General features: G+C 44.3%; 1 protein-coding gene across 1 annotated transcript in view; it reads left to right on the forward strand.

Moving 5' to 3' along the window:
* Nucleotides 1-11,597, forward strand: part of LOC149285453 (contactin-4-like) — a 53,618-nt gene extending 42,021 nt beyond the window's left edge. The window contains exons 15-24 of the mRNA XM_089495377.1: nt 325-445; nt 1,077-1,235; nt 2,773-2,922; nt 8,159-8,229; nt 8,594-8,828; nt 9,192-9,307; nt 9,541-9,727; nt 10,555-10,667; nt 10,779-10,947; nt 11,497-11,597. Coding sequence (XP_089351503.1) covers nt 325-445; nt 1,077-1,235; nt 2,773-2,922; nt 8,159-8,229; nt 8,594-8,828; nt 9,192-9,307; nt 9,541-9,727; nt 10,555-10,667; nt 10,779-10,947; nt 11,497-11,597 — 1,422 coding nt within the window. The remainder of the gene's footprint in view (nt 1-324; nt 446-1,076; nt 1,236-2,772; nt 2,923-8,158; nt 8,230-8,593; nt 8,829-9,191; nt 9,308-9,540; nt 9,728-10,554; nt 10,668-10,778; nt 10,948-11,496) is intronic.
* Nucleotides 11,598-13,600: the final 2,003 nt, after the last annotated feature.

Raw genomic sequence — 13,600 nt, forward strand, 5'->3', positions numbered from 1 at the left:
ACGTAGAAACACAAGCCTTTAGCAGTAGCGACAGGTTGTTGCCAGATCCGTCCCTCACGCTGTCTGTTTACACAATTAGACTAATATCCTACAAGAAAAACGTGACTTACCAACTTAAATAAAGCAAACGGAGCTCTAAACTTAGCAGTGCAAGTCCCCTGGGTTAAAGAAGATTCAGTGTTTGGATGCCTGCGTTGTGTGCATGAGATGGGATTGACTTTGTGATATTGATAAAGTGTTCACAATAGGAGCTTAGCACTACTACTGTGCGCGTGTAAAGACGGTCTGTCACTTCACTTATATGTTCCTATCTCTGCTTATTAGCAGGACTCGGCGGGCGACTTAATGATCAGAAGTATCCAGCTAAGACATGCTGGAAAATACATCTGCCTGGTCCATACAAGTGTTGACAAGCTCTCTGCAGGAGCGGATCTCATCGTGCGAGGTACTGCTGGGGTGGTCTGTAGCCTAAAATTCCGGGTTTAGGGTTTAAAAATGCCACATGAGGTCTGGGGTATTATAAATAGAGACTAGGCAAATAGATACTTGTAGAGGAACAAAGATTGCACCGCTGGTTGTAATTGTGAGCCGTTCAGATGATCACCTTGTGAGCGTACACAACCGAATGACTGTATCTGCAATAATGAGGAATGGTTCACCGTATATAGAATGTTTGCGCCCCCGTAGGAGGGCATCATCGTGTTACCGTATCACTTTGTGTGCAGATGACAGAGAAGAAGACTGTTGTGTTATCATCATAGCTTGTAGCAGGGAAGGTTCTGCATCACTTTGTCATTCTGCAGGAAAAAGGACATCTGCTTAATGTGCCGCTACACGCTAATACTGAGATATACCTAGACATGGTCATACCGGTACACTGTCCTCTACAGATCATGGCAGTTATGAAGTGTCCTTTCTGAATGAAGTGTGTTTTATTGCCATTTTATTATCCTGGAAGATAGGGTAATGTCATTGAGTAGCCTAAATAATACAGCATTTAGTTGGTGGAATGCAATATGTTTTCCGTTACCTTCTTGTAAAAAGGCATTCAACTCAAGACGGTGTTCTTCCTTTAGGTCCTCCTGGACCACCAGATGCTCTGACTGTTGAGGAGATCACAGACACCACTGCTCAGCTTTCCTGGATGCCAGGGGTGGATAACCACAGCCCGATCACGTTATACACAGTGCAGGCGAGGACACCCTTCTCGGTTGGCTGGCAGGCAGTCGGTACAGGTGCGTTAACTTCCGTTATAAAGGTGAAACAGAAAACCCTCACCATGGATGGTACCCGAGCATGTTTCTCAGGGTGAGTTTTGCATTAAATTGCTCTTACCCAGCTCCAGTCACTGTCCATGGTGCTGAAACTGTACAACTACACACATTGTTACGCTAATGATAAAATACACCATTTCTCCTTATTACATTATTTATGAATCCATAGTCTGCAATTTAGTAAGTGTTGTTGTCTTGGCAGAACATTAGGATGAGGGATAAAAATACGATATTAAAACCTGTCTAGCAGATTAGAGATATGGGCAGATGAACGGAGATTGCCGTAAACAATTCTCATACTTCTCATTAAAAAAATAGCCATAAGAGGGTCAAATACAAAGTTAAGATCCTATCTTTTGCACTTTATTAGGTTAATTACCGTATTTTTCGCTCTATAAGACGCACCTGCTGATAAGACGCACCTAGATTTTAGAGGAGAAAAAAAAGGAAAAAATATTTTGAGCTAAAAAATGGGCTAAAATATTCATTACAATAACTGAATAAGCTATGAACACAGTAAGACACACACAGTAAGACACACACAGACACAGTAAGACACACACAGACACAGTGAGACACACACACACACAGTAAGACACACACACACAGTAAGACACACACACACACAGTAAGACACACACAAACACAGTAAGACACACACAGTAAGACCTCCCTCCCTAACCCCCCTTCTCAGTATCTCCCCTCTAACTCCCTAACCCCCCCTTCTCAGGATCTCCCCCCCCCCGCCCCGGTCACTTACCTTAAACTCCTGTGTTGGAAGCGTGAGGCGTTTGTCTCGGGTGCCGGCGCTTCACTGCTGAGCGCCGGCGTCTGACGTCATATGCCGGCGCCCAGCGTAAAGCGCCGGCACCCGAGACAAACGCTTCCAACACAGGAGTTGAAGCGCTGAGGCAGGCGGCGGTGGCGGTGGCGGCGGCTGCCGCCAGCAAAGGATTCCTGTATATCTGTCAGGCAGAGGGGCCCGAGAGTTGCCGAGCGGTTGTCTTCAGCAACCGCTCGGCACCCCTTGGGCCCCCCTGACTGGCAGAAATCCAGGACTCCTCTGCTGGCGGCCGCCGCCGCCTGCCTCAGTTGCGACCCCGGATTTATCGGCGTATAACACGCAGGTAGGGTTTAAGCTCCGGATTTTAGTTAAAAAAGTGCGTGTTATACGCCGATAAATACGGTATATCGTTGCCCCCCCTCCCTGCCTGCCTGCCTGCCTGCCTGCCTGCATGCATCTTCGCTCCATAAGACGCGGCTGATTTTTCATCCTACTTTGGGAGGAAAAAAACTGCGTCTTATGGAGCGAAAAATACGGTAGTCAGAATCGCACCAAAATAATAAAAGCATGTATTGATACATTCATGAAGGCCGTATTTTACATCCTCATTAGAAGATAAGGGATACGTGGGGGAAGGACAATGAATTACAATGTATAGAGCTAACTCTGTTGTCCTTATACTAAACCTTTGCAAACGTATCTGCCCTGGTATAGTGCCCGAGGTGGTGGATGGACGATCGTTCACAGCCACGGTTGTTGGTCTCAGCCCATGGGTAGAATACGAGTTTCGTGTCATCGCTGTTAACCAGATTGGGATTGGGGAACCCAGCCCACCTTCAGATAAGAGGAGGACCGAGGAGGCACGTGAGTAGCAGAGCCTTCCATTCATTGCACCGCCATAATCCTACTGTGTCAAAGGGCATGTCAAATGCTGATAGCATTTTTATGCGGATTTAGCACCAAAAATGCTAATAAATGCCCCAAATTTGCACTTTTGCGGGCACAAGCCTATGATAACTACATAGTTAGAAAGAATCCACTGTGCCTATTAACACCCTCGCATTACCCAACATACTTTTTCTAGCATTTCTTTGCTTAAATAATCCAACTGTTTCATGTTTGTAAAGATTTTTCTTAAATGTACAGTATTTATTTTTTTGTCTAACCTGTCTTAAAATTGTTTCAATATTTTGGGTGTGGGAAGAAAACAAAGGTTATGCTACCACCTAGTGGTCCTAATAGAAAGTACACATACAGTAAAACCTTAATGTTATAAAAATTTTAGGACATGGAAGCAATGTGTGTTAAAATCATGCAAAGTAACAGGACATAGTAGAATAAATATTTATATGTATTAAAAATGTATGTTATGAGTATACATTTAGAGCTGTCATGTGCCCAGGATCTCCTCAATTATTCCTCCCCATAATGTTATCTGTCCTCTATAATTAAATTAGCCTTTGGTAGCTGCCAGCAGGGGCGTACCTAGAGTATTTGGCACCTGGGGCGGATCCTGTATGTGGCATTATATACCGGCGCAGACACTGAAGGTGGTACAGCATAACACCTACCACTATATACTGAGGCAGACAATGACGGTGGTACAGCATAACACCTATCACTATATACTGAGGCACACATTGACGGTGGTACAGCGTAATCCCTATCACTATACATTGAGCCAGACATTGACAATAGTGCAGCATAACTCCTATCACTATATACTAAACCAAACATTGATGTGGTGTAGGCCTACCACTTCATTAGTAGTAGGGATGCACCGAAACGAATTCTGTATTGAAACCGAAAATGCAGCATTTACCTGGCTGAAACCGAATATGACCCCCCCACACCATAAAAAAAAAATTACATTTTATTTAAAGTAAGTAACACACCAAAATAGGACAAAACAATTAAATAACATATATATATATGATTGTTAACGGCAATCACATTCCTATCATGCCCAGGCATACCCAGATTCCAGGATGTACTCGCAGACTTGGCATGATAGGAGTATGATTGCCCTATCTACCCCTTCTCACTCCCTTCTGCCCTATCTACCCCTTCTCACTCCCTTCTCCCTATCTACCCCCTATGCCCCGTCTCACTCCCTTCTCCCTATCTACCCCCTACTAACTATCTACCCTCTCCCTCTTTGAAGTTCACTTACCTTTCAGGAGCCCTGCGGTGGGGGTGCAAGGCCTCTGTCTCCCAGCTCTGCCACTGTATGAAACAGTATAGAATGATGGGAGTTATGATGTACTTTAGAGCATAATTATATAATGAAAAATACATAGGAAATGGTACAGCATAACACCCATCACTCTCATACACTTACCAATCCACACATACCACTCCACACATACGCTAATCCACACATACACTAATCCACACATACGCTAATCCACACATACGCTAATCCACACATACCACTCCACACATACGCTAATCCACACATACACTAATCCACACATACGCTAATCCACACATATGCTAATCCACACATACCAATCCACACATATAACAATCCACTCTCACTGTCACTCTCACTGAATGCTTTCCTACCTTTCCTCTTTTCTCCTTACAGCTCCTTTTCCTCCTTTTCGCTCCTCTTCTTCAGTTCTTCTGTCTTCTTCCGGTTCAGAGGTCACGGACAGCGGTGGGCGCGGCTTCAGTGTTGTGCGCCGGGATCTGACAACAAACCCCGGCGCATAGCAGCTGTTGCCGCGCGGATCGCAAGGGAGGAGTATCGGAGGTCTTTAACAGACCTCCGGCTCCCTTGAGTGATTTTAAGCCGGGTTCAAGGGAGATCCTTGCAAGCCTGCTCCTCCAGCGACGGACAGTGGCGGATCTACCGGGGTCGCAGGGGTCGCGACTGCGACCGGGCCCCGGCGGCAAGGGGGCCCAAGCCAAGGGGCCGCCCGAAATCTTTTTTTTTTACGTTTTTTTTTTTTTTTTTTAAATGAGGCAGGGGCGTCCAACATGCGGCCCGCGGGCCAAATGCGGCCCGCGAGACCTCGAGGTGCGGCCCGCGTAAGATCGGCAGCCAGAGCAACCGATCTTACACGAGCCGCACCTCAAGCCCTGCTACTTACTTGTGGGAGGGTCTTCTTGACAGCACGGAGGAAGCGGAGTTCACGTGACTTCCTACTTCCTCTGTGCTTTAGCAGAGAAGGCAGAGGGAGGCCGCGCCCCCTGCTGAAGTCTGTGAGCGGCATCGAGGGAGCTGCAGTACAGGTAAGGGGGTGGGGAGGGTGTTTGAATGAGTGTGTGATTGAGGGAATGAATCTGTGAATTAATGATTATATGAATAAATGAGTGTGTGTGTGTGTGTGTGTGTGTGTGTGTGTGTGTGTGTGATAGCATGGATGTGTAAGTGCTGGAACCTAGGCATGATGGGACTGTGATTGCTGTTAGCAATCACACTCCTATCATGCCAAGTCAGCCAGTACATGCTGAAACCTGGCCAGCTGCCCCCCTTGTGTAGTGATAATGCCAGCAGTATGGGGTCTGCACTTACAGCCACCCTGTACCAGCATGTACTGGCTGACTTGGCATGATAGGAGTGTGATTGCTAACAGCAATCACAGTCCCATAATGCCTAGGTTCCAGCATTTACTGGATGGATGTGTAAGTGCTGGAACCTAGGCATGATGGGACTGTGATTGCTATTAGCAATCACACTCCTATCATGCCAAGTCAGCCAGTACATGCTGAAACCTGGCTAGCTGCCCCCCTTGTGTATTGATGCTGCCAGCAGTATGGGGTCTGCACATCACTTACAGCCATCCTGTACCAGCGTGTATTGGCTGACTTGGCATGATAGGAGTGTGATTGCTAACAGCAATCAGAGTCCCATCATGCCTAGGTTCCAGCATTTACTGGATGGATGTGTAAGTGCTGGAACCTAGGCATGATGGGACTGTGATTGCTATTAGCAATCACACTCCTATCATGCCAAGTCAGCCAGTACATGCTGAAACCTGGCTAGCTGCCCCCCTTGTGTATTGATGCTGCCAGCAGTATGGGGTCTGCACATCACTTACAGCCATCCTGTACCAGCGTGTATTGGCTGACTTGGCATGATAGGAGTGTGATTGCTAACAGCAATCAGAGTCCCATCATGCCTAGGTTCCAGCATTTACTGGATGGATGTGTAAGTGCTGGAACCTAGGCATGATGGGACTGTGATTGCTATTAGCAATCACACTCCTATCATGCCAAGTCAGCCAGTACATGCTGAAACCTGGCTAGCTGCCCCCCTTGTGTATTGATGCTGCCAGCAGTATGGGGTCTGCACATCACTTACAGCCATCCTGTACCAGCGTGTATTGGCTGACTTGGCATGATAGGAGTGTGATTGCTAACAGCAATCAGAGTCCCATCATGCCTAGGTTCCAGCATTTACTGGATGGATGTGTAAGTGCTGGAACCTAGGCATGATGGGACTGTGACTACTGTTAGCAATCACACTCCTATCATGCCAAGTCAGCCAGTACATGCTGAAACCTAGCTAGCTGCCCCCCTTGTGTAGTGATGCTGCCAGCAGTATGGGGTCTGCACATCACTTACAGCCACCCTGTACCAGCATGTACTGGCTGACTTGGCATGATAGGAGTGTGATTGCTAACAGCAATCACAGCGAGCACAGTCCCATCATGCCTAGGTACCAGCATTTACTGATTGCCTAGGCTAACAGCAATCACACTCCTATCATGCCAAGTCATATTGCTAATTTTGTCCAATTGTGTGTTACCTACTTTTATTAAACATGTGAGTTTTTATTATTATTTTTAAAGGTGGGGGTCATTTTCGGTTTTGGCTAAGTGAACCCTGAATGTTTTGGTCCAGAATTTTCATTTTAGTTCATCCCTAGAATAAATCTAGGGAATCCTGAATTTGTAGTCGCAAAACTTTCAAGGCCCAGAAATCAGTGAGAGGAAGAGTAAAGGTTTTGTGTTATTTACTTTATTTTAATCTGCATATTTTATTAAAGGCCATATTTTTTGTCACAGTGAAAAATGAGTGCGGCCCTCGCACGCATACAATTCTGATGAAGTGGCCCACTGCAGAAATAACTTGGACACCCCTGGATTATGCCCTTTGTACATGCGCCCCTTTTTCTTTGATTTTTTTTACAGATATGATTCAATATGTAAATTGAATTTGTTGAATTAGTTGAAAAAAAATTGTTGGGTAAAAATCATGTTTTTTGGGGGGGGTGAGGGGGTGGGGGGGCCCTTAACAGATTCTCGCACCCGGGCCCTGAGGCGTTTAGTTACGCCCCTGGCGACGGACATTACTGTCCGTCTCTGGAGGGGTGCCGGGTGCTGGCAAGTTGGCACCCCCCTGATGAGCAGCACCCGGTGCGGACCGCCCGCCCCCCGCTTGGTACGCTACTGGCTGCCAGCACAGAAAAAAATCCAATTAGCATCAAAACAAGAGGCCATTTCAATTAAATAATGTTAAAAGCCACGAACATTACATGTCCTCCTGAAACTAGTTATTTTATCTGAAGGTTTCCATATATATATATATATATATATATATAATATATATAATATAATATGCCTGCCACAGACTTACATGTACTCATGCAGAAGAGGGGCAGTGGGCCACCAAGAGCAACCCCCTCTTTTAGCCTCCTCTCAAAGCTGTTCCCACTATTAAGTGTCATTATATTGCATTACAATTACATAGCGCCAGCAGATTCCGTAGCGCCGTTACTATAACACAATAACAAACAGGTACAAAAGGAGAAGAGGATTCTTCTCTTGTGAGCTTACAATCTAGTGTGGGGTTATAGGGAAGTGAGCCAATAGGAGAGGACGGCTTGGAGTGAGATGAGTTGATAGGGTCCAGATGAACCTTTGAGGTTGTTGATCGTTCAGATGGCTTGATTAGGATGATGGCTGAGAATGTTAGGAGGAAAGGTCGTACGTTTCTCCAAAAAGATTTTCAGAGAGAAACTGTCCCTTGTGCTCCTTTTATTACTTACCTCTGCATACTGTCCGGTTCTTACTGCTGTCTTTCCCCTTTTTCTCTCTCCCATTCTCCGCTCTGGACACGGTCTGTGATATGCTGCCCTCTCTGACAGTCCCGGAGGTAACCCCAGCGAATGTCAGCGGAGGTGGAGGCAGTAAGGGCGAGCTAATCATCACGTGGGAGGTGAGTCCTAGCGATTGCCGGATCGTTTATCATGATGAGTAATGCATGCAGTCCGATGTCATTGAGTGTGTGTGAGCATAATGTGCGGTGCCGAATATCTATAAGTGGTGGCAGAAAATGCGCATGCATAATGTTCATATGCCTGTGTATTGCACTGATTTGGCTATGTATTATACAAGTTAAGACCGCATCACCTGGCATAGCGGCAGCCCTTAATAAGAGATTTAGAAATTAAAATCTGATGTACAATATGCATTGCAAGACTCTGTTTATAAGTTGAGGAATCATTGAAAGTGAAACAATATTTTTTTTTTGCAGTGGAACTTTGCGTCTGACTTTAGATTTGACTCTCTTGTCTTCACAGCCCGTACCTGAAGAGTTTCAGAACGGCGGAGGTTTTGGTTATGTGGTTGCTTTCCGTCCATTTGGCACCATCAGTTGGATGCAGACAGTCGTGGCATCAGCAGATGCCTCGCGTTACATTTATAGGAACGAAAGCCTCCCGTCGTTCTCTCCGTATGAGGTTAAGGTTGGAGTCTACAACAACAGAGGAGAGGGACCCTTCAGCCCTCTGACCGTGGTGTACTCTGCAGAAGAAGGTAAGTGCTGCTCCAACTAGATAGACCATACTTCAGTCCTTAGTGGACAGCAACCTATCAGCATCTGATTTGGTGTCCCCCATCAAAACTCATGAATTAGGCAAAATGTTACTTTGTTTTATTATTACTAGAAATGGTTTGTTAATTGGTACGAGGAATAGTGTTTTATTGCTGCACTTAGTTATGAAAGTGTAACAGTTATCACAGTAGATGGAACAGCAACTTTAACATCAGTAGTTGCCCTTTACATATTGTGATGGGTTGCCTTCTGGGTCATCCTGACCTATGATGGACCAGACTTTGTGAATAAGTGTAGGTTTTGACCGCTTTATGTTGGCTTACTGGCTATTCCGTGTACTGCAGAGCCTAGTCGCGCTCCAGCAGGAGTCTACGCTCGAAGTCTGACCGCATGGGACATTGAAGTGTCGTGGATTGGCGTCCCTGGAAGCCTCAGCAAAGGTCGAATACAAGGATATGAGGTAAGGAACCTCAAAGACCCAATACAGTGGATAACTCCAGCCTTGCTGCTGCTGCATCTTAGCGGAGATGACCTTTTCACTAATCTATAATACTATCATTAGTTATTCCTCAACATGCACAGGTTACTAAAGCACCACTGATAAGCATGAACATAATTATTCCTTACTCCCTCTCTGACACTTTGTCTATAATGCAGATTTAAGGTTTCCAACAGGCTTTGCTTGTGTGACAGGTCCGGTACTGGAAGCAAAACGAGAAGGAGCAGAGCGCACGTAAGCTACGCACTTTGGGAAATCAAACATCCACCAAACTCAGCCATCTTCAGGGTCACACGTTGTATCATTTGAATGTTCGTGCCTACAACAGTGCAGGCACTGGCCCGGCCAGCTCCACCATCGATGTGACCACCAGAAAACCACGTGAGTGCCACCAAAGAGCTATACAAGTGTTATGAGAGCCACACGCCCTGAGAGCGTTACACACGATAGAAAAGGACATTGATGGACTGTTTGGCAGCGCCACATCTCTGTGACATTTAATGACACTGCTATGATATTTCTTCCCAATCCATACTCTCCCAGAAACTAGATCTCTATCGCTGGGATATTTAATGACTGTATCCCTGAATCTGCTCTCTCTGACATTTAGTGGCCCTCTCCCCGTCTTTGCGTGACTGCCTGTGACATTTAATTAGCTTGTCCCTGTGACATTTAATGACTGTATCCATTAACTTATATTCTGGCAAACTTAATGACTCTCCACCTGTCACGTTTAATGACACTCTCCTTTCCCCGTTCTCTCTATGACATTTAATAACTGTACCCGGTTCCTGCCTTGTACTCCATTTTGTTGTCATTTTAGTGGCTATTTTTGGAACCTGACTCCTGTTTCTGGTTAATGACACGCTCTGTGTCACTAACGCTTTCTGACATGTAATAGCCCATACCCTGCGCCCTGCTAACTACACATTGTGTGACTTTCCCCCCATACCTCATGATTCATGACATTTAATGGCTCTCCTCCACCTCAATCTCCGGCACATTTAGACAGACTAACTGATAGCGACCCCGAGCGACACCTTCTGCGTGCCCTACTGTCTGTTATAGTGACGCTCTCTCTCATACCATCAAATGTTAAACGCCTTCAGGAAATAAAGATTCCATCGAGAACCCGGCCCTCTAGGACAGGATAGTAAGAAGTACTCATCTCTGATAGCATATAGTGACACATGTTCTGTGCTCTCCAGCTCCAAGTCAACCTCCAGGAAACATCATCTGGAACTCATCAAACTCCAAAATAATCCTAAATTGGGACCAAGTGACAGCACAAGAGGATGAGTCGGAGGTCAAAGGTTACAGAGTAAGTCAGCGATGGAAGACTCGCTATCTGATCTTGAAAGCCTCTGATTGCGGATTTTCTCAACCATTCCTTACTGTGCTTCACCCCCCCTCCTCTCATTCACTCATACAGGTTCTCTATCGGTGGAACAGACAGGGTGGAGCCTCAATGATCGAGACCAATCAGACGTCAGTCGAGCTGTCCTTGCCGTACGATGAGGACTATATCATTGAAATTCGACCAATCAGCGAGGGAGGAGAGGGCAGCAGCAGTGAACCCATCCGTATTCCTCGTATATCCAGTGAGTGGGCGGTGAGAGATAACTCTGATGGGAGAAGAGTTATTAATGAATGAGGATAATAACCCAAATAACCCATATTAAAATGGCGGGAGTCGTCTTCGGCTTTCTCTTCAGTAGAAATGTTGTTGTCATGGAACAATTATATGGGGGGAGGTTGTGGACATGGATGAGAAGCTAAACAAAATGGGGGGAAAAAATAAAAAACGCACACTGAAATATAAATATTGTAAAATGTATTAGGCCAAAAGAATATTGACAAAGTTTCCTTTTGTTATGATGTCCTGCTAAAGATCCTCCAAGGTGGCAATGGTGGCAATAGCCTAGTGGACCAATACATTGCTCACATTTCTGTTACTTTTGGTTGTTTTGGGGGTAAATCCAGGTGTGCACGTTTGGGTTGTATATTTAGCTGTGTATAGCAAGGAGACCTTTAGTAGGATTGGGTATGTTGGGTAGATTAAGGCATTCTATGACAGACTTGGCCAGTATTAGACACATATGTTGGCCCTGGTATCTTGCTGGTCTAACGTGTTTGTCCTGTTCACGCAGATGCGTACGCACAGGGATCAGGTGCTTCCACGTCCAACGCCTGCACCTTATCAGCCATCAGCACCTTAATGATCTCCCTCACTGCACGTTCCAGTTTATGACCTCGAGCCTCTCAGTCTCCCAGAGAAGTCCAAGTTGTTTTTGGAGAACGGACACCAATTTTGCTCCACGAACGACGGCTCCGTACAGAATATCCTGAGATTTCCCTCAGCTTCTGAGCTTCCTCCTCTCCCTACAGGGAGGATCTTATGCACTGACGACATCTGGAATATGATGTTACCAAAGCAGTTTACATGCCGTATATGCATATTTTTTATTATTATATATCTAGTGTTTTATAGAGTTTTTTAAGGTTAACATGATGTAGATATATATACGTTTTTTGCTGTAAAATGCTGCAGGTGTCTCATACAACTCCCTTCTGTCCTTCCCCTCCTTAAATATCAATTTATTATTCTGGGACAGGCATATTTTATACAATGTACTCCTTCCTATGGCATATGTCTTGAACGAATCCAATATTCTGAAACCATTAACGAAAATAATGATGTCAGATTTTAGGGCTAGGGTCAAATTCCATCGTATTAATGAATAGGCACTTCCAGATTATCTATGATTATTCTATGGTCATGGTGAAAAAACTAGGTCAGCCAGACTAGTCCAAAGTTTTTATTTATTTCTTTTTGTTTTTAGGAAATTAAAAAAAAAAAGGACCAATATAATTCTTAGCCGTTCAGCGAAGGGAGAGATTATCGTTTAACCCAATTATAGAAATGTATCTAGAGAAGGTTGGGGTTCTTGTAACGTGAGAAGATCTATAATGAAGTCATAGCAGTGGGGTACAGTTTTTTTTTTAGTAAAAAGTGAATTCTCAGGAGGTATTTTGGTGATCAGAGTTTCCGATAGACCTCACCAGTCAGTGAGAGATGTGCAATAACCTGACTTCTCGGAGGTGTCTCCCAGTTCTAAAGACAACCACCTTATGGCATATTTAATACATATGTGTCCTATGTTATTCCTATAGACAAAGATATATTGGCTAAACTCATGGCTGTGATTTCGATGTACAGAGGTAGCTTAAAAAAAAAAGGTCCGCTCATGCCTACCTCGATTGGACAAAATTCTGGCAAGAAAATTTTGTGATTATGCCAGGATTTGGCAAGAAGCACTTCCTGACTCAGGCAAAGCACCGTGGACCGGTTAAAGAACAAGTCTTATTCAACATGTCATGCAAAATTACCCAAATTGAAGAAATGTTATATATATATATATATATATATTATAAAGGTATAAAGGTATATAATATATGCGATACATAGAGGTGATATATAATTTACTGTACCTAGAAGTTTATGGGATCACACAGAAGTTGACGTATATGTAAGGATTTTTTGTTGTTGAAATCCCAAGAAATACCACTTAATTTATTTTTAACGGGCATCGACACATGCATGGAGCTAATTGAAAGGGTCACCAACTTAACGATGAGCAGCAGAGAGCTAAATATGGCATTAATAAATAAAGCATAAAAAAACGACCTATATCCTGCCTTAACATTTTTAGCTATCCATACAACAGTTTTTGAGAAAAATATAACATATTTATTTAAACTAATGTATAGAATAGTTTAGCCTGTGTAAAGCTCCACGTTCTGGTTCTTCGCTTTAATCTGCACCACTTTTCTTTTTTTGCTCTACCAGTCAGAATACATATTTATGATTTAGAAGTTAAGTGACGGGTTGGTCACAAAAGGGTCTAGGCAGAAGAGACGGGAAATCTAAGTACAGGCATATTACAAAAAATGTTAATACATTTGGGCAGTTTTTTTATGCTCCATTGATTAATGCCAAATATATTCTTCATGGCAGGTCCACTTATGGGATTAATTGACTAGAATACATGCGCTGGAGCTCTCGGGGGAGTTTGGAGTGGACCTGTCAGTTTGACAGACTCGATCGTTTTTCAGAATATCCCAGGGTTCTTGACATATTCTTCAAAATGTCTTTAATTTACCTGCTTTGTTGATGTTTCAGAAGACACCGAAAGCATGACGTTGTGAACCTTTTTTTTTTCGTTTGCAAATGTTGCTCTGTAAAATCTTTGC

This window comes from Sceloporus occidentalis, unplaced genomic scaffold (genome assembly GCF_023333645.1).
Source record: "Sceloporus occidentalis isolate IW3139 unplaced genomic scaffold, rSceOcc1.0.p SCAF_79, whole genome shotgun sequence".
Classification (NCBI taxonomy): Eukaryota; Metazoa; Chordata; class Lepidosauria; order Squamata; family Phrynosomatidae; genus Sceloporus; species Sceloporus occidentalis.